Source organism: Erythrolamprus reginae, chromosome 2, assembly GCF_031021105.1.
Source record: "Erythrolamprus reginae isolate rEryReg1 chromosome 2, rEryReg1.hap1, whole genome shotgun sequence".
NCBI classification, from domain to species: domain Eukaryota; kingdom Metazoa; phylum Chordata; class Lepidosauria; order Squamata; family Dipsadidae; genus Erythrolamprus; species Erythrolamprus reginae.
The window spans coordinates 194,462,212-194,486,380 of NC_091951.1; the positions used below are offsets into that span (position 1 = coordinate 194,462,212).

At 43.3% G+C, this 24,169-nt stretch overlaps 1 protein-coding gene across 4 annotated transcripts in view; it reads left to right on the forward strand.

The window, feature by feature from the left end:
* Nucleotides 1-24,169, forward strand: part of NCKAP1L (NCK associated protein 1 like) — a 134,576-nt gene that overhangs the window by 18,775 nt on the left and 91,632 nt on the right. For 3 of the 4 annotated variants that reach the window (XM_070741000.1, XM_070741002.1, XM_070740999.1), the window contains exons 5-11: nucleotides 4,517-4,659; nucleotides 6,710-6,800; nucleotides 8,310-8,447; nucleotides 12,848-12,896; nucleotides 14,819-14,975; nucleotides 20,036-20,092; nucleotides 23,224-23,320. In XM_070741000.1, the coding sequence (XP_070597101.1) occupies nucleotides 4,517-4,659; nucleotides 6,710-6,800; nucleotides 8,310-8,447; nucleotides 12,848-12,896; nucleotides 14,819-14,975; nucleotides 20,036-20,092; nucleotides 23,224-23,320 (732 nt within the window). The remainder of the gene's footprint in view (nucleotides 1-4,516; nucleotides 4,660-6,709; nucleotides 6,801-8,309; nucleotides 8,448-12,847; nucleotides 12,897-14,818; nucleotides 14,976-20,035; nucleotides 20,093-23,223; nucleotides 23,321-24,169) is intronic. The other variant, XM_070741001.1, reaches the window with a different exon arrangement.

Sequence of the window (24,169 nt, forward strand, 5' to 3'; positions counted from 1 at the left end):
AAGAAAGAAAGGGAGGAGGGAGGGAATGAGGGGAGGAACGAAGGAGGGAGGGAGGGAAGAAGGAAGGAAGAAAGAAAGGGAAGAGGGAGGGAATGAAGGGAGGAACGAAGGAGGGAGGGAGGGAGGAAGGGAGGAGGGAAGAAAGGAAGGAAGGAAGGAAAGAAGGAAGGAAGGAAGATTTTGGTGTTATGGTTAAGATGCTGATCTAGTTCTAGTTCCACCTTAGGCATGAAAGCTAGAGAGGTGACCTTGGGCCAGTCACACACTCTCACCCACCCCAGCTCACAGGGTTATTATTTTGCCGGGAAATGGGAGGAAGAAAGAGTATTATATATGTTCGTCACCTGGAGTTATTTAAAAAAAATAATGGAAGATTTTTTAAAAATCAAATCAATAAATAGCACAGCAGTCTCTCTCAGAAGAACTTGGCAATTTCTGCTTTTCTCCTGAGAAGTATGCTGTGCTCAGCAGAAAATAAGGCAGTCGTTTAGACATTTGGAAACTGGGACTTTGCTTTCTGGTCTTAGAATAGAAACGTAAAGTGCTTTTTAAAACAGGGGAAGCAAGGATTGGACTTGATTGCTATGTGAAACTGTGAAATAGCTGGATTTCCGGTGTTCTGCTACAGGCCCCAAACTCCAAATAGCCCTTTCCTTCCAAAACAGAAAAGGAGCACATGCTTAAGTATAAGGGTGTATTTTATTTCCATAGTGCTCTTCCTTTCCATGGACCACTGAAGGAGTTTTAAGATACAAGGGAGAAAAAAAGTATTAGCAACATTACAATAAACAATAATGCTTTAAAAAACCCTGCATAGATATAAAAATTAAAAATAATTAAGAAAGAACAAACAGCAACAACAACCCATCAGTGGCAGGCAATCTTATAGGCAGTTTGGTCCTGGAGTCCTGGAGTTTATTATTACATAAACACCCAGGGAAATATGGCTTCATGGCTTCAATTGGTTTCTAAATGAAGTCAGATTTGGGGCCTAGCTGAATACAGGTAGTCAGGGGTGAGATTTTACAAGTTTGGACCAGTTTGGGTGAACCGAATGTTCTGACAATCAGCTGGGGGCATACTGGTTCGCTCCGATGATCAGTTTGGCCCCAGCGCGAGCACCTGAGCCAAGGTGGTGCAGCAGGTAAAGTGCTGTACTGCAGGCCACTGAAGCTGACTGTAGATCTGAAGGTCAGCAGTTCAAATCTCATCACCGGCTCAAGATGGACTCAGCCTTCCGTCCTTCTGAGGAGGGTAAAATGAGGACCCGGATCGTGGGAGCAATAGGCTGGCTCTGTTAAAAAGTGCTATTGCTAACATGTTGAGTCTAAGGAGAAGGGCGGCATTTGTATTTGTATTTATTAGATTTGTATGCCGCCCTTCTCCGAAGACTCGGGGCGGCTAACAACAATATAAAAAGACAATGTAAACAAATCTAATATTAAAACAATCTAAAAAACCCCAATTTAAAGAACCACTCATACATACAAGCATACCATGTATAAATTCTATAAGCCTAGGGGGAAGGGGAATTTCAATTCCCCCATGCCTGACGACAGAGGTGGGTTTTAAGGAGCTTGCGAAAGGCAAGGAGGGTGGGGGCAACTCTGATATCTGGGGGGAGCTGGTTCCAGAGGGTCGGGGCCACCACTGAGAAGGCTCTTCTCCTGGGTCCTGCCAAACGACATTGCTTAGTCGATGGGACCCGGAGAAAGCCAACTCTGTGGGATTCGTGCGGCAGAAGGTAGTCCCGGAGATATTCTGGTCCGATGCCATGAAGGGCTTTATAGGTCATAACCAACACTTTGAATTGTGACCGGAAATTGATCGGCAACCAATGCAGACTGTGGAGTGTTGGTGCATAAAAATAGAATGAATGAATGAATGAATAAATACATAAATAAATAAATACTCACCTATATCTCAGCCGATTCGCATGACACAATGGCTCAGCTGAGTTACAGCAACACGAAACTTAATTTTTTTGTTAAACTGCTCCCGCACAAAGCGTGCAATCACCGAACCAGCACAATCCCTCCACTGCAGGTAGTCCTCGATTTAGGACTACATCTGAGCCCAAAATTTCTGCTGTCAAGTGAGACATTTGTTTAAGTAAGTTTTGCCTCATTTTACGACCTTTCTCGTCACTCTTGTTAAGGAAATCACAGTTGTTAAGTTAGCAACACAGTTGCTAAGTGAACCTGGCTTCTCCATCGCCTTTGCTTGTCAAGAGGTCAGATAATCACATGAACCCAGGATGCGGGGATCGTCATAAATATGAATCAATTGCCAAGCGTCCAAATTTTAATCACGTGATCACAGGGAGGTTGCAATGGTTGCAAGTGTGAAAAATGGTCATAAGTTACTGGTTTTGGTGGGGTAACTTTGAACAGTCACTAAATGACTAAATGTTGTAAGTTGAGGAATACCTGTACCTATTATTGGGTATACAGTGTCCCCTCGATTTTCACAGGGGATGCGTTCCGAGACCGCCCGCGAAAGTCGAATTTCCACGAAGTAGAGATGCGGAAGTAAATACACTATTTTTGGCTATGAACAGTATCCCAAGCCTTCCCTTAGCACTTTAAACCCCTAAATTACAATTTCCCATTCCCTTAGCAACCATTTAGATTATTACTCACCATGTTTATTTATTAAAGTTTATTTTAAAAAATGTTTTTTAAAGGCAGACGAAAGTTTGGCAATGACATATGACGTCATCGGGTGGGAAAAACCATGGTATAGGGGAAAAAACCAAAAAGTATTTTTTAATTAATATTTTTGAAAAACCGTGGTATAGACGTTTCGCGAAGTTCGAAACCGCAAAAATCGAGGGAACACTGTATTGCTAAGAAGTCTTATATTGTTGACCATTCCCATCATTGGAACTACGCTGCGGAAGTAAAAACACCATCTGCGCATGCGCAGATGGTGTTTTTACTTCCGCCGCAGCAGCGAGGAGCCGAAGATTGGGGTTTCCCCGCCGCCCACGCAAACTCCTCGCTGCTGCCGCGCCCGCCGCTTGTCCCCTGCCTGCCCGCGCGCCCGCCCTTCGCCCGGCCACCCGCCGTTCGCTCGCTGCTCGCCCGGCCACCCGGGTTCATTTGGCTTCGGGACATGCCGGCGGCGACATTTTAAAACAGCCGCGCGGCTTCCAAACTGAGTCCCGAAGTCAAAGGCGAACTTCCGCGTTTGGCTTCGGGACTCAGTTGGGAAGCCGCGCGGCTGTTTTAAAACGTCGCCGCCGGCATGTCCCGAAGCCAAACGAACCCGGGTGGCCGGGCGAGCAGCGAGCGAACGGCGGGTGGCCGGGCGAATGGCGGGCGAGCGGCGAATGGCGGGCGAGCAGCGAGCGAAGGGCGGGTGGCCGGGCGAACGGCGGGCGAGCAGCGAGCGAAGGGCGGGTGGCCGGCGGGTGGCCGGGCGAAGAGCGGGCGAGCAGCGAGCGAACGGCGGGTGGCCGGGCGAAGGGCAGGCGAGCGGCGAGCGGCGGGCGAGCCGGGCGAACGGCGGGCGAGCGGGTGCTGGGGGGGGCTTCTCGCCCTCCCGCCAGCAAGAGGAGACCCAGGGAAGCCGCCCAGCAGCTGATCTGCCCGGCGCCATCTACGCATGCGTGCCCATAGAAAAAAGGGCGCGCATGCGCAGATGGTGTTTTTACTTCCGGGTTGCAAAATCGCCATATAGCCGTTTCGCAATGACCGGGGTCGCAATACCCGGGGGATCACTGTATATGCAGAAACCTCCCCATTGTCAATTCTGAAGCTGGCCTGGCCGAGCCCATCTTGGAGCTTCAGTGCTGCCACACTGGAGCTGAGGGATGGAGGTGGGGTATGGGGGGTATTAGAGATAACTTGGGTTGTGTAATAAAAATAAACTAGTTTCTCTTGGCAACCAAGGACATCCTCATACCTGGCCGGAGGAAGGATGAGTTATGTCACCAGGCCACTAGATGGCGCATTGATTGAACCATGTGATTGACTGACTGGGGTTGAGGGAAAACATTTAACTATATTCTCTATACTAAGATAGTATTGTACAGAACACAATACTATCTTAGTATACAACACCACCACTAACTATAGACTACTAATCACGAACCATTACAAACAACTACTAACTGCTAACCACAATGAACCACAAACCACCACACCTACTATTTATACAATTCTAAACCAATCAGGTTGTAGCTTATTCATGGTGACTCAGCAGTCTTTTCACTTTGCATAATCACAGCCTTTTAACTGTAAACAGAATATTACTTCAAGACAGTACTAACCCTGACAGGAACAGCTCTCCACCAGAAGTTGTGGGTGATTCATCACTGGAGGTTTTTAAGAAAAGACTGGAGAGTCACCTATCTGAAATGTTACATGGTCCCCTGCATGGTCAGTTCTATTCTGATTGATTGATTGCTGGCAGGGAATGAGAAACTCTGAAAGGGGTGAGAAAATGCTAGCTCAGTCTTTCCCTTTTATTCCTTCTAATTCAGTTATATGTATTCTTTCCCCCCCTGCAGTCTGTGAATTATGATTTCACCAAGAACTATCTGGACCTGATTGTCACCTATGTTTCTGTCATTGTACTTCTTTCCCGTATTGAGGATCGTAAAATCCTGATTGGTCTGCATCATTGCACCCATGAAATGATCCATGGAACCAGGTTGGAGTTTGATCTACTAAGATTAAGATTATATTACCTAGAGCAGTGATGGAGAACCTTTTTTTCCCCTCTGGTGCCAAAAGAGCATCTGCGTACATTAGAGAGTGCCCACACCCATAATCCAATGCCTGGGAAGGGCAAAAAAAGCTCTCCTCACCCCTCAGAGGCCTTCTGGAGGCTGGAAATGGCCTCTTTCCCAACTTCTGATGGGCCCAGTAGGCTCGTCTTTTGACCTCCCCAGGCTCCAAAGGCTTCCCTGGAGCTAGGGGAGGGTAAAAATGCCCTCCCACAACCCTCCAGAGGCTCTCTGGAAGCCAAAAACACCAACCCAGAGCCTCTGTCTGACCCAAAAATCAGCTGGCTGGCATACACATGCACATTGGAGCTGAACTAAGGCAACGGCTCACGTGCCAGCAGACATGACTCCACTTGCCACCTATAGCACTCGTGCCATAGGTTCGCCATTACTGACCTAGAGTGAGCTCATTGTATTTTTGCCAATTTTGGTGGAATATTTGCTTTCCATGTTGTCTTCTTTTGCTTATTCTCTTATTCCTATTGTGATAGATATACACCAGTCAAGCACTAATGAATAAAATCAATCAATAGATAATCAATAAAATGAGAACCACTTCCTTCAGCAGAAGAATTTCCCCCGCACCCCCCCCCACCCCGTTATGCCTTTCTTTGCTTCATCTGCTATTTAGAAGCTACAAGGGACCCCCATTTCTCCAGCACTAGAGTGTACTTTGGCTGTGGCTTACCCATCCCCACTCCCGAGCAATTCCAGCATGAAGCTTGATATGATCAGAATGGTATGGCTGACTCTTGATCAGCAAAGCTGTAGTCTCATTCTTTGGAGACAAGATTATGTAGAAACCCATGTCAAGAGAAATATAATAGCATCTATTGTGCTAAAGTACTTGTGGATGAGAGGTGGTGGCTCAGCAGTTAAAGACTCGGAGCTTTTCACCTGGAAAGCTGACAGCTCAGGTTTGAGACCTAAATAGCACTTGTAGCTTCTAAATAGCAGAATGCTGCACAATGGGATGAGCTCCTGTTACTTGCTCCAGCTCCTGGCTATCCAGCAGTTTGAAACCATACAAATGCAAGTAGATTAAAAGGTACCACTTTGGTGGGAAGGTAATGTTCTTCCACGCACCTTGGCGTATAGTCATGCTGGCCACTGGACCATGAGAATATCTTTGGACAATGCTGGCTCTGTAGATTAAGAAACTGAGATGAGCCCCACCTCCTGGAGTCGGACGTGACTGGATAGGGGAAATTTTTTTACCTTTGTCTTTTTACATGTGGATACTGTGATTGTAACAGTTAGCTCTGTATCCCATTCTCTTCTGGGAGCTCAAGGTGATATGTACACCTATGTATCTTCATGTTTTCCACCCAACAATGACCTGGCAAGATAAATTGGTCTGAGAGTGATTACATGGTCCAAAGTCATCCAAAACCTCCATAACCATGGATGGACTTAAAACTTGGTCCAATCATTTCTTCTTCCATCCCATACATCCCATATTGGCAATCAATAATGTTTATGCACTGAGAAAGTAATGGGTTCAAAAAAGGATGGAGCTCCTGCCTCATTCTCCCCATCTCCAGTAGCACAGAACAGGAAGCTAGCAAAGATAGCTCTCTTATGCAAATAGTTTCTGCTAAAATCCCCTCTTCTGCCGTCTTAACTGCTGCATCACTTGGACTTAGGGCATTTTATGAACTTACGTATTGTGGTTTGAGAAACATACTTTATGATTTAGCATGCTGGGGAAGCCCAGTTCATTTTGCTTTATTCAATATTTAAACAAACTGTGCATATATAGCTATATAGATGTGCATCTATACATATATAGACTCAGATATTGTGTGAAATGCCCAGGTAGCCTCCATGAAGTTATTCTCTATTATCTAGGAGTAAGGTGGTACCAAGTCTGTATCTGCAGGCAGTTTTAACAGATTGAATGCCCAGAGTCTACAATTGGAGCTAGGTCAATGTTTTGTGTAATAAAACAGTGCATTGCTTGTCTGATTTCAGTGAAGCTAGCTTCCGTCGATTGGGTCAGATGATCATCGAATACGAGAATCCCTGGCGCAAGCTGCTGGAAGAGTTTGGACCACATACCAAGGTGAGGTTCGGTGTGGTTGCACAAATCTAGTGCCTTTGGGGTAATGTGCATATTCAACCAACCATGGTTAAGCTTAAATTGTAAGCCCAGCCTTTATGTTTTGGGATCACTGATGGGGTAATAGATTTTAGCTATTTCTGAGCAGAGGTTATTGTCTGGGGTTGTGTTTTTGTGTTTATGTCACTTGCAGTAATTACATAATTATTGCAACTCCTTTTTTATTATTGCAATTTTCCCATTTGCTAGTTCTTCTCCGTGAATGTCTTTACCTCCATTTGTGGAGGAATTTGAGAAAAATGAGCATGTGAATGGTCTTTACTTTTTTCTTCTTACCTCCCAGTCAGATGCCTTGTGCATCTGCAGAGTCTCGGTGGTTCAATGGTTAGAGTGCAGTACTGCAAGCCATTTCTGCTGATCACCAGCTGCCAGCAGTTTGGCAGATCGAATCTCAGTAGGTTCAAGGTTGACTCAGCCTTCCATCCTCCCAAGGTCGGTAAAATGAGGACCTAGATCAGACCTAGGCAAAGTGCGGCCTGTGGGCCGGATGCGGCCTGCCCGCTGTCTGTGACCAGCCCGCAGAGGTAGGAAGGAAGGAAGGAAGGAGAAATGGAGGAAGGAAGGAGAAATGGAGGAAGGAAGGAAGGAGAAATAGAGGGAGGAAGGAAGGAAGGAGAAATTCTCTTTCCATGCCCTTTTGCAAAAGTCCAATAAATGCTCATTTTTAATTGTTCATTGGTTTTATTGGCCTTTCCAAGAAATTTAAAGCAACCCCACCCCACCCCACCTCTCAGGGGGGAAAAAAGGGAAGGAGGAGGAAGAAAAGGAATCCAAAGCTACTTTCAAGCAAAGCCTCCACTATGTTTTCTCAACTGACAATGTGGATCAGTTGAAGAGAGGCACCTGAAAGGAATATTTTTAAAGAGAAGTAAAGAACTGCCCAAAAGTAGAAATAAAAGGCAGAGAAAATCAGAGAGACAGAAGCTTCTCTCCATCTGGAGAAGGAAGGAAGGAGAAATGGAGGGAACAAGGAAGGAAGGAAGGAAGGAAGGAAGGAAGGAAGGAAGGAAGGAAGGAAGGAAGGAAGGAAGGGGTGGGCAATTAATTTATAAATATAAATATAATAATATAATATAATATAATATATAATTATAATATAATTAACTCGGTTCTACCCAATAATATACAGTATTGGGTAGAATTGAGTTAATTATATTAATCCGGTCCACTAAACCCATCCCAATTTCTCATGCAGCCCCATGGCAAAATTAATTGCCCACCCCTGACCTAGATTGTTGGGGGCAATATGCTGACTCTCTGTAAACCACTTAGAGAGGGCTGTAAAGCACTGTGAAGCAGTATATACTGTAAGTCTAAATGCTATTGCTATTATCGCTTGTGTGATTTAGGAAAGCAAATTTGCCAAGATGACACATAGTCTTGCCCTTTTGCTCTTGCTCTCTCTTCATGCTATTCCTTCCTAAACATGCTAATCCATTTTTTTCTTCCCAGACTGTCAGCCATGCACTTCTTTCACTGCACATCCTTTTTGTCCGTCGAAACCATTCTGCTGACCAGTGGCGAGGTGACCAGCTCTTCAGTTTGATCAGCAATCCTGCCAGCATGCTATCTCCTGCCAATTCAGACACTGTGAGTATGAGTGTGGGAAAGTAGGTTCAACAGTCACCCCTTTCAATGCCGAAAGAGCGTGTTTTTTAGTTGTTTAGGTGTACTAAGCGTAGGTAGCTCCCCCTTTCAAACCAATACTATCCCTTCACAGCTTCAGCCTTCAACCAAAAGCTATAATGGGTTCCTACCCATTAACTTAATGATGTGGTCAGCTAACCCATTGCAGGTAACGTTCATTTAAGAGCCACAGTGGCATAGTGGTTAGAGTGCAGTACTGCAGGCTATTTCTGCTGTCAGCTGGCTGTCTGCAATTTGGCAGTTCGAATCTCACCAGGCTCGAGGTTGACTCAGCCTTCCATCCTTTCCAGGTGGGTAAAATGAGGACCCAAATTGTTGAGGGCAATATTCTGACTCTGTAAACCACTTAGAGAGGGCTATAAAGCACTGTGAAGCGATATACAGTGATCCCCCGGGTATTGCGATCCCGATCATTGCGAAACGGCTATATGGCGATTTTTCAACCCGGAAGTACAAACACCATCTGCGCATGTGTGCCCTTTTTTCTATGGCCACGCATGCGTAGATGGCGCCGGGCAGATCAGCTGCTGGGCGGCTCCCCTGGGTCTTCCCCCTCTTGCTGGCGGGAGGGCTGTTTTAAAACGTCGCCGCCGGCATGGGGGGCTTGCCAGCACCCCCCGGGCCCCCAACCCGGCGTGAGCGAACGGCGTGGGCAGGTGAAGGGCGGGCGCGCGGGCAGGCAGGCGGCGGACAAGCGGCGGGCGCGGCAGCAGCGAGGAGTGGGCGGCCGGTAAGACCCCCAGCGCCGCTTCCCAGCTGGGAAGCGGCGCGAGCGAACGGCGTGGGCGGGCGAAGGGCGGGCGAGCTGGGGGCGCGCGGGCAGGCAGGCGGCGGACAAGCGGCGGCCGCGGCAGCAGCGAGGAGTTTGCGTGGGCGGCGGGGAAACCCCAATCTTCGGCTCCTCGCTGCTGCGGCGATAGTAAAAACACCATCTGCGCATGCGCAGATGGTGTTTTTACTTCCGCAGCGCTACTTCGCGAAAAACCGATCATTGCGAGGGGTCCTGGAACGGAACCCTCGCAATAATCGGGGGATCACTGTATACTGTTCTGTTGGCCTCTCTGGTAAGAGCCTCCTGAAAATTCAAGGGTACAAATTTCAGACACACACACGTTTGAAAATTTAAAACAATGTTCTTTATCACAAAATTCAAAATAAACTAAGCACTCTTTTTGTATTGCAAAGAGCACTCGTCCCAAAACAACTGGGTAGTCTGTACAATTTCCCTTAATCAGTCTTTAAGTACTTAGCTAGCAGCTGTGAAGAAACTTCACACCCTTTCTTCTTCCAACGAAGTGAGACACACACACTTGTTGCTCTGCTTTGGTTTCAAAGGCGTGAAAAATCAACAAAGTCCAGAAAACAGCAACACACGATTCCTGAAGAACTGTGATCAGATACTCTTCCACAATGGCCAAACCCACACGCTGCTATTTATAGCAGCAACCCTAATTACTGGAGCCCCACCCAAACACAGGTGGCCTCTCTTATCTCCTGTAATATGTCCTTACTTGGTCTCTTCTACGCATAATTCTGCGCTTGCGTGAGTCCAAGACGTCTTCATCCGAATCAATGGAAGATAATGGAGATTGACTGCCTGGGCTGTGTGCCAAGCCCCCCTCTTCCAAGTCACTCCCACCTTCTTCTTCATACGAGGAAACTAAACTCTGAACTGACTCTGTCGGCAATAACACAGGCCTATGACATGTTGAAGTTTCCCCTGCATCCACCTCCACATTCCCTGGGGCAGGAGCTGGGCCAGAGCCAACCACAACATATACTAAGTGCTATTGCCATTGCTATCAAGGGTGTTTTGAGATTGTTGGAATGTGTGAACTTTCTCCTCCAGTTACATCACTAACTAGGGGTTACATCAACTCCTAGGCTGTGGCCCACTACTGGCCTGTGAGCCCTTCAAAACTGGGCTGTGGAAGCAGCAGGCGAGCATACATGTGCATTTCCGCTTGTATGAGCAATGTGCGTCCATGCTTTCCTGCTATTCACTCATTTGATCCCCATCCCCAGCTGGCCCGCAAAGCTGAAAAGGTCGGGGAACTCTTAGCTAGCCTACTCTACAACTATTTGCCCCCAGTATGCCACTTTATTTTCTGTCTTTCACATCTGCCAATTCTCATTTCCCTAGAAATGTTTCCAATCAAACCTCCGGTTTTCCAGCAGTGGAAATGTTATTTTTAAGGAAGAGGAGAATTTTTACAGGATTCCTTCTTAGCGGTGTTCTGAAATGATCTCCACCATGTTATTTGACGAAGGAGAAGGGACTTATTGGCAGCTTTTCAGCTATAAAGCAGAGAAGGGCTAGTCAGCTTCTTCCTGGTTAACAACATTCTGAAACAGCATCACTCGGGTTCTTTTTCTATAGATGTTTTTCCTCGCTGCAGAATCCAGAAAGCAAGAAGTGTCAGGCTGTTTTCATTGCTCGTATTTTGTCGGTTTTAATAACCTCTTCCCTATGAAAGAAAAACAAATGCAGCTATTGATGTTCGGTTATCTTACTCTACACAGGGCAATCGTGGCATCTCTCTGTTTGAGGCTGTTTCCGCCCTGGCGTTTTCCCATTTTTGTCTCCCTTTATTTTGTATGTGGGAGATGCTTCAATGCAGTGTGTGAAAGCAAGTTAATAGAAAGGCTCTGGCAGAGTCAGACCCGCCCTGTTGCTACGACAGTTCTCTGATTGGAGGATGTTTTCATCACTGTCTGAGAATACACTGAAAAGGGACAAGAGCAAAAACCAGAGGAGAAAACCAATCACTTTGTGTCTAATGAACCATAGACTCATAAGCTAGGCCAACGTGATTCAGCAGGGATTCAGAACAAGCACAGTACATGCAGAACTAGAGGAGATGGTGGAGATGGTCAGTTTTAAGGTGGCATTTCATGCAAGAATGGGTAATATTATTATTATTATTATTATTATTATTATTATTATTATTATTATTCATTGGATTTGTATGCCGCCCCTCTCCGCAGACTCGGGGCGGCTAACAACAGCAGTAAAACAGTACAACAGTACAACAAAATCCAATACTAAAAAACAGTTAAAAACCCATTATATAAAAACCAATCATACATACATACAGACAGACATACCATGCATAAAATTGTGAAGGCCTAGGGGGAAGGTGTATCTTAGTTCCCCCATGCCTGGCGGCAGAGGTGGGTTTTAAGCAACTTACGAAAGGCAAGGAGGGTGGGGGCAATTCTAATCTCTGGGGGGAGTTGGTTCCAGAGGGTTGGGGCCGCCACAGGGAAGGCTCTTCCTCTGGGTCCCGCCAAGCGACATTGTTTGGTTGACAGGACCCGGAGAAGACCCACTCTGTTAACTCGATAGGGAGAAAATGGTTTTAATTTTCTGGATCATTTTACTAGCTGGGCTGAAGTTGACAATACGATTGCCAGTGGGTATTTTTGTTTAATCCACTCATTGCCTTGCTCCTTCTAATTTGAATTTTTAAAAAAATGCATACTGAAATTTTAAAAGAACTCAGATATCTGGCAGAGGCAGTTTTAGAATGAAAGGAGGCTGCCCTTTTTACCTTGCTCTCCCTCTATGTCTGCGTGAATTTCTGTAGCCCATGCAACCTTGTAATAAAAAGAAGGTCGCATCAGAAACCAGAGTTTTTCTTCCAGCCAGTTTCGTAAGAAAAATCAAGTAAACTAGCATAACTGGAAAGGAGAGGAAGGTCATTCAGACTGGAGAAAAAAAGAAAGTACAAACACTCAGAAAAGTGTATATGGCAGCAGCTAAAGAAAGGGGAAGAAGTACCAGTTTAAATAAGTTAGAGAGAAAGAGAGAACAAAGCCAGACAAATGTGCACTTCTAGACATAAAGTGGAGAAAATTTTCACAGTGGTCAAGCCAGAATTTTTCTTGGAAATTTCCAGCTTTTTGAAGACTCCTGAGCTGGAATGGACTGAATGTGATAATGGATGTGCCAATAGCAATTGTCACTTGTACCTAATAAAGTTATGAGTCATGGTGGCGCGTTGGTTAGAGTGCAGAACTGCAGGCTACTTCTGCTGGTTGCTGGGTCTCTGCAGTTTGGCAGTTCAAATCTCACCAGGCTCAAGGTTGACTCAGCCTTCCATCCTTTCAAGATTGGTAAAATGAGGACCCAGATTGGTGGGAGCAATAGACTGACTTTGTAAACCGCTTTGAGAAAGCTGTAAAGCACTGTGAAGTGGTATCTAAGTGCTATTGTTATTATGTTTCTGAAAACCACATGGGTATAAAAAGACACTCACCTACAAGGTAGATTGTACAAATCATTTGTGTATGGGCGTGGAGAGGATCTTATTTGTTTGTCCACCCCTTTTCTTCCCCAGATGGCCTGTGAATACCTTTCGTGGGAGGTTCTCGAGCGATGGATTGTGAGTAAGTTACCATCACTTTAATTTTATGTTCCCACCTGGATCCTAAGCCTAGAAGAGAGATAGACAGCTTTTAAGGCACATTCATCATTGTTAGAAAACCATAGCAAGGCAACCATTTGGTGAGGCATACCAATCACAAACTGCTTCTACACTGGGAGTGCAGCCAGTAATAACACATTGAAAGTGCTCTGCTCTCAACTTTCCTCTGGCTTTGTTCCTTCTGTTGTAATCATTGGGTAAGAACAGGATACAGAAATATAGAGGAACAAGCCCATGTGAAAACCTGCATAGATATAGCAAGGGGGACAAAACTTCTCCCTTCTTATTATTCTTATTGGACAACTTATTGTTGTTGCTGCTATTACAGTGTTCCCTCGCTTTTCGCGGGGGATGCATTCTGAGACCGCCCGCGAAAGTCGAATTTCCGTGAAGTAGAGATGCGGAAGTAAATGCACTATTTTTGGCTATGAACAGTATCACAAGTCTTCCCTTAACACTTTAAACCCCTATATTGCAATTTTCCATTCCCTTAGCAACCATTCAGATTATTACTCACCATGTTTATTTATTAAAGTTTATTTTAAAAAATATTTATTAAAGGCAGACGAAAGTTTGGCGATGACATATGACGTCATCGGGTGGGAAAAACCATGGTATAGGGAAAAAAACCCACAAAGTATTTTTTAATTAATATTTTTGAAAAACTGTGGTATAGACTTTTCGCGAAGTTCGAACCCGCGAAAATCGAGGGAACACTGTATTACTGTTTGTACATAGCCTATAAAATAATTCTGACTGGATTTAGTACAAGGGTGAAGGTTCATTCTCCGGGTTTGTGGGCTGGTTTCCAAATATTTCATTACCTGGCTAATTAACACCTTCAGCAGACTTTAGGGGATGTCAGTGTTCTTTTGTTTATAAGGGCTTCAGGTGTTGGTGTGTGTCAGGTTAGGGCAGAGGTAGGCAAAGTTGGCTCTTCCATGACATGTGGACTTCAACTCCCGGAATTCCTGAGCCAATGATGCTAGCTCAGGAATTCTGGGAGTTGAAGTCCACATATTATGGAAGAGCCAACTTTGCCTACCCCTAGGTCAGGGTCTTGTGATGTGTCAGGTGTGTGTCATCAATGAGAATCTTGTGATAGTCCTCTTAGTACTTTTCCTTTTTCCTTTACTTTTAGGATTTAGTACTTTTGATTATTGGATCCTCCTCAAGTAACTAAGATATTAAGTGTATTGTATGCACTGTCCCAATTATTGCAACTTTTTGTAACAGATGAGTTGAAAAGTTTCCATCCCTCTTTTGTCCAAGTGCTTTATCATCATCATCATCATCATCATCATCATCATCATCATCATTATTATTATTATTATTATTATTATTATTATTATTATTCCCTGTCTTTTTCTTTTTCTATAAATAGAATAGAGTAATATAAAGGAATAGAATTGAAATCCTCCCTTTCTCTTAACTCAGCTCAGGGTTCTGAAAGTCCATTCCTCGCCACGGACTTTTAAGAGCAAAACACTTCTAAAACGGAACGTTATTAGGAAGAGGTAAAATTTCCCTCTTGGTAAAAATCGCATCTGTACATTCTAGCCAATTTTTACACACTTCCCTCACTTCCTATGAAAATAGGAAAATATTCCTCCACTATCTTAGCTGGGGAAGATTTGTTTGTCTAGCATCGCATTTGGCAAAACAATGCTCCATGCATTTCCACCTGTCTCAGCCTGACTTCAAGATGTAAAGTTGTAAAGATTTGCTGCTCTTTGTGATGTTTTGGCTTAACTTGCCCTATTCATTCTGCTGCTCCCAGCAATGTTTGGACCCCTTGTGGCAATTTTTCAAAACACCAAAGGTTTGTATTTCCTTTCCTTCCCTCTCCCCCACCTCGGTAACATTTCCCCCCACTCCCCGCAGTGGGGTTCTTGCTCTGCCACAGTTGCCTAGGCTCTACCCAGAACTGCCTGGAACTTTGGCGGATGGCTCTTCGCGGCTCACTCTACATCACACTGATACGAGATGAAGTGCTTTCCATTCACAAGGTGGCAGAAGAGGCCTTCAGTGGCATTAAAGGGTAAGCGGTGTGCTGAAGTGTGTAAGAGCTTGTGTGATAATGATCCTTCACTGGTTAGACTAGGCCAGGGATAGGCAAAGTTGGCTCTTCGATGACACGTGGACTTCAACTCCCAGAATTCCTGAGCTAACATTATTGGCTCAGGAATTCTGGGAGTTGAAGTCCACAAGTCATAGAAGAGCCAACGTTCCCTACTCCTGGATTAGGCTAATGCTCACTTCATCCATTGGGATACTGCACGAGATAATAGATGTCAGAGAAGTTGGTTGTTTCAGATTAAAAAAATAAATAATACTTGTGATATTATCTTCTCCAACTCTTCTATACCACTGGTCCTCTTAAGATAGCCATATTCTAATCTGATGTGTTCCAGAATTATTATGAGGATCACCGAATTCCCAATCAGCATGGCCCAAGTTGAAGGGTGCCAGATAGGAAAAGCCCATGATGGCAAATTTATTATCCAGCTCAGCTTCATTGAGAGTGTGCATGCTGACCAGCTGATTTTCGGGTCTTTGAAGCTTTCCCCCCCTCCCAGTGCTGTTTTGGGATGTGAGGCCAAAATAGGGTAAAGAGGGGGGGTTGCACATGCAGGGGGAGCATAAGGGGGAACGCACACATACACGGGGGGTGAGGGGAGAACAGAAGTCACATGCATATGTACAGCAGGGTGAGGCACACAGGAGAGCCACTGCATTATGGATGTGGGTATGCACATGTGCACAACAGCTCTGGTGTGCATGCTTTCGGCACCCAAGGAAAAAAATGTTAGCCATCACTGGGATAGGCTTATCTGATTTTCCTGGCTCTGTCTGGATTAGGTTGCTTGCCGAATTATTATCAAACTGCATGCAAAAGTGTGTAGTTTCCAAATTACTGGAAATAATTCTAGAAGTATGCAGTAACCACAACCAAGTGGACAAAGGTGCTTTGGATCTTCTATGGACACCCTCCCTGTATCTTAAAGGAGCTCCTGACAAATACAGTAAGGGTGCCCACAACATCTCTTTTTCACTCCACTCCCAATTGTTCAGATTACCATTTTAAATACGGCACCCTGTTCCAGCTGCTACATTTTAAGGAGGATTCCGATAAACTGAACATCCAAAGAAGGCAGGGAGGATGCTTAGGTGACTAGAAATGAACTCTTCCAAGGAGAGGTTGAATGAAGATACTTCAGAGGGATCCAAACCCTGCTTGGGTAGAGAGGAGATATCTACAATTGCACTTTTCAGCTAGTTGAAGATGTGTCAGGCAGTGCAGAGGGCATGGACTATTAAGATACACTTAACATAGAGACGTAGGTTCTTAGGAAGCTTCTTTTAACCTTCAGCATAGTTTGAATTAGATTCCTAAAGGTTATTACTCAAGGATCCCACTTACTTTTGAACTTTCTAATTTTATGACTTGACCAGTATTAATAAATGTTTAGTAATACCTCTCCAAGGATTTAGTTTGTGGCTTCCTATGTCTTCCTTTCAAAATCGTGATACCAGGGACTAAACTAAACATCTTCTATAAGCAAAACTCTTCTTGCTGTACTTCTGCTTCACTGAACAGTGGCTTTATTTAGAGCAGGGTTTTTTAAATCGTGACTCATGCCCTTTCAACGTCCATGAGCAAATTCGAAGGCATCATTAACGTGGAGGCTTATATTTACAAAGCAGAAACAAGGTCAGAATTTGTTCCTGGTTCCTCTGTGTTTGCCCAAGCCAAGCAAGCAGCAAAGCCCACAGAGGGATTTGTGGGAGGGATAATCCCATAGGTTCATCTGTCTGTCAAAATCATCCACCAATCACAACAGCACTGTGACTGAGATATGTTTTTTTTGCCTGGATGATGACTCTTGATGTGGCATCTAGCATGTTGACAATTTCTGTAGAAGTAAAGTTTTGTGTTAGCAAATTTCAGTGTTTCTGTTCATTAGTTTGGATTTCTAACCTTTAAAAAAGAGAAAGGCCTTTTGTAGCCCGGTAAAAGAAAAGATGAAGCGGTGGTGATAAAAGTAAGTTTGATCAAAAAAATGTGAAGTCGCATATCTTTGAGGTTGACATGGAGTTTTGCTATTGGAGAAGAATGTTATCAGTATGTAACGTGTCAGAAAAAACCCCTGTCAGTTGAGAGTATGAAGCCAAGCAAAACCAGAATAATGCCTGGAAACAAATCAAGCAGGCTTAGTGAAGAAAACTTGGACATTTTTCCATTCAAAAGAAGATGAGCTGAAGAAAATAATAACACTACTTTGATATATGACCATCCTTGTAAAATTGCTTCTCATCAAATTGTATACAGAATTACCCAGGGGGGAAAATTTCCACATAATTGGAGAAAATTGTTTGGCAATTGTCAATACGGTTGACAATTCTGGCAATTTGGTTATAGCTATTTAGGGCATCTAGTGTCAAACAGTAAGAATTGTCTCTCCATTAAATGATACCATTTCCCATCAAACGTCTGAGAGGGTAGAAGATATAAATGATCAACTAAACAAAAAACTAAGCAGTAGACCATTTGCTCATCAGACCGATGAAGTGACAGATAGGACAAAGGATGCTATGTTAGAAACATTTTTGAAACCAAAATAAATGATAATTTACTTTCATATAAAGAAGTGATAAAACCGAGTAAAGTTGAGGATCTTTTTGAAGATTTGGATAACTGTATGAATGCAAATTACTTAAAGTGGACAAATTATATCATGAGATGTACTTAGATGGAACCTAATATCATAGAAATGTTTTAAATATGCCAGAATCTCATAGTTCGATTAGATGTAGGCAAGGTCTTGCTTTGGAAAAATTCAGTCCAACAATTCAGGAAGTTTTACTAACTATTATGTAAATTGAACAAAACTTGACCTATAAAGATTGCATGAAGAGATGGCCAACAAATACATTTTTTCACTGTTTTTTGGTGAGTCAAGATGTTTGACACCCATTTTCAAATGGAGAAATGAACTCTAACTCTGAAAATGCATAGTTATCTACATGTTTATCAACTGTATTTATTAAGTATACTCTTGACAAGCTAACGATTCTTAAGATCTCATTGCAAGGTGACAATTTCCTTGAACCTGGCGACAAATAAAAATAATGAATGGGAAAGTTAAACTGAGGAAGAGTAAAACTGAAAGACTCAAATTTAGACATGTTTCTTCCTTTGAAACTGTTGAAAGTGGTAACAGAATAGTAAATATGATTTATATTTAATTCATCTCTATTTGAAATACACTTTCAGAACAAATTCTCATGTGCAACAGTTCAAAATATAACCAGATATTACTATTCCTGATAAGGATTTCTTTGAAAATAATTCTTGATAATTTATCTCCCTGAATTACTAATCAGTGTATAAAAGGAATACAAAGAATTAAGTGAGCCAGCTATAATCATTCTGATTCAATTTGCAACATCTTATTTTTGAGTCAGAATTTTTCCATTTTGCTCCTTTGAAAACCACACATCAATCCAAAATAAATATAGAAGGAATAATGGAAGCAGCTGTCTAAAAAAAAATCACTGGATTTCAAAAATGATGTAAAATTAAGTAAGCTTTTCCTTCTCATGAAAAATATGCCTTTAAATTAGTTTCTTTTTTGGAAATGAATGTATTTTTTAAATATTGTGGTATCTATCATATCTTTGTGTAATATAGGGATTAAATTTTAATAGTTAAAGGTGATACAACTATTACTTGACCAGCTGTAGTCCCACTGAACTCATTAGTTTTTAAGGGGACATGCAAATTCAAGTACAGTGGTACCTCGAGATACGAGTTTAATTCGTTCCGGACCTGGGCTCTTAAGTCGAGCAGCTCTTATCTCGAACGACTTTTCCCCATAGGAATTAATGTAAATAATTTTAATTGGTTCCAGCCCTCAAAAAACTCACAAAGTTAGTCTAAATTATGCAGAAAGACATTTTTTTAATGAAGAAATGTACATGTACATATAAATGAATAATGAAGTTTCTTTCACTTAACTTGTAAACTTTCTTAAACTTTTAAATTTACATATGTTCAACTTCTCTGCCACCCAATCCTGTAGGACAGAGGTCCCCAACCCTTTTTGCACCAGGGACCGGCTTTAAGCGATCAAGAGAGGAATGGGTGAATGAATGGACGGAGGGTGGGAAGGAAGGAAGGAAAGAGGGAAGGGACAGGAACAGAGGAAGGAAGCAAGGAAACTTATGAAAGGGGAGAGTAAGAGAGGAATGAGTGAAGGGAGGGAGGGAAGAAGGTGGGAAGGAGAAAGAAAAGAAGAAATAGAGGAAGGGAAGGTAAAAGAGAGAAAGAAAAAGAGCAAGAAAGAAAGCAAGAAAGAAAGAAAGAAAGAAAGAAAGGGGGAAGGGACAGGAACAGAGGAAGGAAGCAAGGAAACTTATGAAAGGGGAGAGTAAGAGAGGAATGAGTGAAAGGAGGGAGGGAGGGAAGAAGGTGGGAAGGAGAAAGAAAAGAAGAAATAGAGGAAGGGAAGGTAAAAGAGAGAAAGAAAAAGAGCAAGAAAGAAAGTTGCAAGCACCCCCCCCGAGCCCCCCAGGCCGGCTGCAACCTTTTAAAACGTGCGCCGCTTCGCAGCTGTCTCCTGAAGCCAAACGCGGAAGTTAGCGTTTGGCTTCAGGAGACAGCTCCTTGGCGCTTGTATCTCGAATTTGGGCTTGTAAGTAGAACAAAAATATCTCTCCCCTCCCAGCTCTTATCTCGAGTTGCTCTTAAGTAGAGCAGCTCTTATGTCGGGGTTCCACTGTATAATATGAAGGATTACAGAGTTTTGAGAAATTCTGGCTTTGGGAAAAGGAAGCAATAGGTGAGCTATGGTAGAATTTAGTCTGGATTCCTGGAAGGAAAGGTTGCTTTCAAGAGGGGAAAGAGGCAGTGTAGCTTAGAAAGTTTGGTTGACAGAAAGAGGGTTAAAACAGCTCCCTCCTAGCATTTCCCAGAATATGTCTACAGATACATAAATAGTTACTTTAGTCTGGCAAGATTCTGTCTATAGGTAAAGAACAATAAAGGAAACTGCCTGTTCTTGGGGTGAAACAAATATCCTTCCTCTCTCTTTACAGCTATGGGAAACGTATCACTGATATCAAAGATTGTAAAGAGCATGCTCTGCAACAAAGGTAGGAATATCCATGCCCTCCCTGGCTCTCTGCTATTTACTGTATATCCATCGCTTTGCTTTATTTGCTTCAGTATTTGTTTTCCTTTCGATCTCATCAGCCTTCAACTTTCCCTTCTGTCTGCCACCTCCCTCCCAGACCCATTTAACCAGTTTTCCTGATACTTTTTTCTTCATATTGCCCTGCAAACATCTTGGCTCTCTTACCTTGTATATGGGACATTCTCTTCTGTGATTGCAGTCTTACCTATGGCATGGCGTGAGCTTCATCCTTTTGATGCTTATAGTTTATGCTAAGTTGTGTTTTGCTTTAGCAGTGCTTGTTCATAAGTTACCTTGAGCCAGAGTTTAAAGTGTGTGTAGGTGGGTGGTTGGGTGGGTGGGTTCCTCACAATGCTTTGAGCTCTAAGCATATAGCACTTATAAGCAGTATCTTGAATAATGGGAAACAAACTTTCTATAATCTTCTTGGTTGTCCTTACCACTCTCTGTATGGACTTTCTATTTGAGGCACTGCTGCCACCAAACCAAACAGTGATGCAGTTTGTTAAAATGCTCTCAATTGTGCCTCTGTAAAAGATGGCTAGGGCAGAAGAAAAAAGATGTGGTGTCCTCATCTGATGCAGGAAATGCAGACAGCGGTTTGCACACTTCACTAAGTGTGGAGAGATTGTTAGTTATCCTGGCTTGCTCTATCTATCTATCTATCTATCTATCTATCTATCTATCTATCTTTATTTATTTATTTATTTATTTTTATTTATCTATTTATCTATTTATCTATTTATTTATCTATTCATTCCTTCATTCAATTTTTATGCCGCCCTTCTCCTTAGACTCAGGGCGGCTTACAACAAGCTAGCAATAGCACTTTTTAACAGAGCCAGCATATTGCCCCCACAATCCGGGTCCTCATTTTACCCACCTCGGAAGGATGGAAGGCTGAGTCAACCTTGAGCCGGTGATGAGATTTGAACCGCTGACCTACGGATCTACAGTCAGCTTCAGTGGCCTGCAGTACAGCACTCTACCTGCTGCACCACCCCGGTTCTGGGGTAACAACCAATAGAATAAACTTTTAAGATGGTTAGAATTATTTCTGAAACCTGCTATGCTGATAATGGTAGATAGATAGCAACTTGTTCCGCATCTTTCCTCCACCCGCAACTGTGGTGCATCACAACTAGTAACTTGGCTATCTGAGAGGGGAAGAGGTCAGGCTCAACGGGAGCATGTGCCAGATGCAATGGAATAGCTATGGGGAAAGATGGTTTTCTTCATGTCTGGAACCCAGGGGCATTCTTTTGACCATGGAGAGGGACATTTTCCTGGCCTAGATAGGTCTTTTGTCTTATTCAGTGGAGGTCTAATGAACCATAACAACCCCAAAGGCAAGAATGGAATGAACTGCCACAGAGTCCCTGCTGTTACTTCTCTCATTTTCACTGTAGCTTCAAATGACATTATCCAGTTGGTAAGCTCTGCAGTTATTACCTAGTTCTGCAGTCTTTTCTCCATTGTAACTGCAGATGCTCCTGGCAGTACTTTTTACTGATCAAATACTGTCTTGATTGTCAAAAGATAAAGGAAGGTTGCAGTTTTATTTTAATTGGCGAGTGTTGAGATAATTTTACTGCAATAGAAAGAAATCTGCAGGCATTTAGTCACTGCGATTATGTATTGACAATTGCAGGTCAGCAGTTTTTGGAAAGCCTTTGCACACGTGCAGAGAGTTAAAAATAAGAAAACTGTGACATCCGAGCGGGTGGGCAGAGCCTTGGGCTGCCCCCGCTACTCCAAACCACCAGCGGTCGCCATTACCAGTACAACTGGACCAGGCCGAACTGGTAGCACTTCACCCCTGGGACACATCCATGATATTTTCTCAGCAAGAATACAGCTTGGTGGACTCCCATCCATGTAATCATGGGTTCAACCTTTTTAGCTTTATGAGATCAGTCAGCATTGGCCAGATGCCATCACCTAAGTGGGTGATAGATAACTAATACACATTTGCAAATACAGTGTTCCCTCGATTTTCGCGGGTTCGAACTTTGTGAAAAGTCTATACCACGGTTTTTCAAAAATATTAATTAAAAAATACTTTGCGGTTTTCCCCCCAATACCACGTTTTTTCCCACCCAATGATGTCATATGTCATCGCCAAACTCTCATCCGCCTTTAATAAATATTTTTTAAAATAAAACTTTAATAAATAAACATGGTGAGTAATAATCTAAATGGTTGCTAAGGGAATGGGAAATTGCAATTTAGGGGTTTAAAATGTTAAGGGAAGGCTTGTGATACTGTTCATAGCAAAAAATGGTGCATCTCTACTTCGCGGAAATTCGACTTTCGCGGGTGGTCTTGGAACACATCCCCTGCGAAAATCGAGGAAACACTGTAGTGGCAAATATCTGTAACTCAGGTATAAGATGAGGGTGAAACCTTTGCCTCCCACAAACCTACGCACATGGACCAAATCCCCAGCTTTGCAAGGAATCATCCCACCGTACACAAAAGAAGCTGTGTCCAGACCTTGTTCAGACATTTCAGCACCACAACACTAAGAAAAGCAGAAAGGAATTGGCTGCTGTACACCTTTCTCTGTAACGGCTATCCAAAAGACCTTCATTTTCCAACATACATCACCCAAACCACACAGCCCTCCCATCACCAGCAGTTCACCTCTCAATGACTCTGACCTGATGTTGATGTCCTTGTCACAAGATCCAACACAAGATTCACTGATGATTCACAGCTGACCCATCACAAGACTCCCCCCTCCCCATTTGACACACCCACACGTGAAACCATTATAAACAGAGGAACAGTGACATCCTCTAAACTTTGCTGAAGATGCTACCTAGCCTGGTAACAAAGTGTTTGGAAACCAACCCACAAGCTCGGAGAATGAACCCCCACCTCCCAATACACATTTATTTAACTTGATCTAAAAAGGAATAGGGGAAAATTCCTGTTTTGGCTCACCCAGTATTACAGTATTTCTTTATGTTGCTTGCTTTGGCTGACAATAATAACCCCCGTTTTATGATGTTGATTACATGAAGGGAGGGTAGTGGGAAGGATGGGATTCTTTTCATGTGAATTCTCTGGCTGCTTTCTTGACAGTGGGCAATTACATCGAGGCCGGCGTAATTTCTTGAGGCATGCTGTGCGGGAGATGGAGGCTATTCTGGCCAATGAACCTGGACTGCTGGGCCCCAAGGCAAGTCGGTCAGGGAGATATAAAGGCAGGCAAGAACTAAGAGCTGTGAAGGTGCAAGCAGATTTATGCTGCGTGTGAGCAGTTAGAGCTGGGCCAATGCGGGCACAAGAGAGATTTATGTACATAAAATGCACACAGGCCTCTCTCTATATGTGAGAAGGATGAAGGCAGAGCAAGTATTATAACCATTTGTTTAGTGAGTGTTCAAAGCTGCAACAGTGCTGCAGAAAAACACAACAGCACTGGTCCATCACAGCATCCCTTGGTCACAGGATCAGAATTCAGGCCCTTGACAATTGGCAATGTATTTACAGCAATCGTGGTGTCCTGGGATTGCTCTTTGCAACCTTCCCAAAAAGCTTCTGGCAAACAAAGTCAACAGGGAAAGATTAACAATCAAACAATTCACTTTACCACTGCAGTGATTCTCTTAACAATCGTGACAAGGCAGGTCACAAAATCAGGTGTAGTTATGATCATAATTTGAGGACTATTTGTATTCATACACCTGCATTGGCTTTTGCTGGTTCTTGATTTGATGTGCCCAGTCGCTGTCTCTACTAATGGCTTGCGTTTTGTCAATAACTGATGCTCAGTTAACAAGGCCCTCAGCGGAATGGAAACACTTTTTTTTTAAAAAGAGAAGGCTTTTGTCCTGTCAGTGCCTGATGTTTTACACCCTTAGTGTTAACAAGCAAATGAAAAAATAATAATATTTACCTCAGTTTCCTGGCTGAAGTAATATTTGGTCAGCCTAAAGACATTTTTCTTATCTGAGTGCTAGATTATACTTACCGGTGGCAAGCTTTTCTAAACTCATTCTGCAGGAATCCTGGGTAAAACAATGAA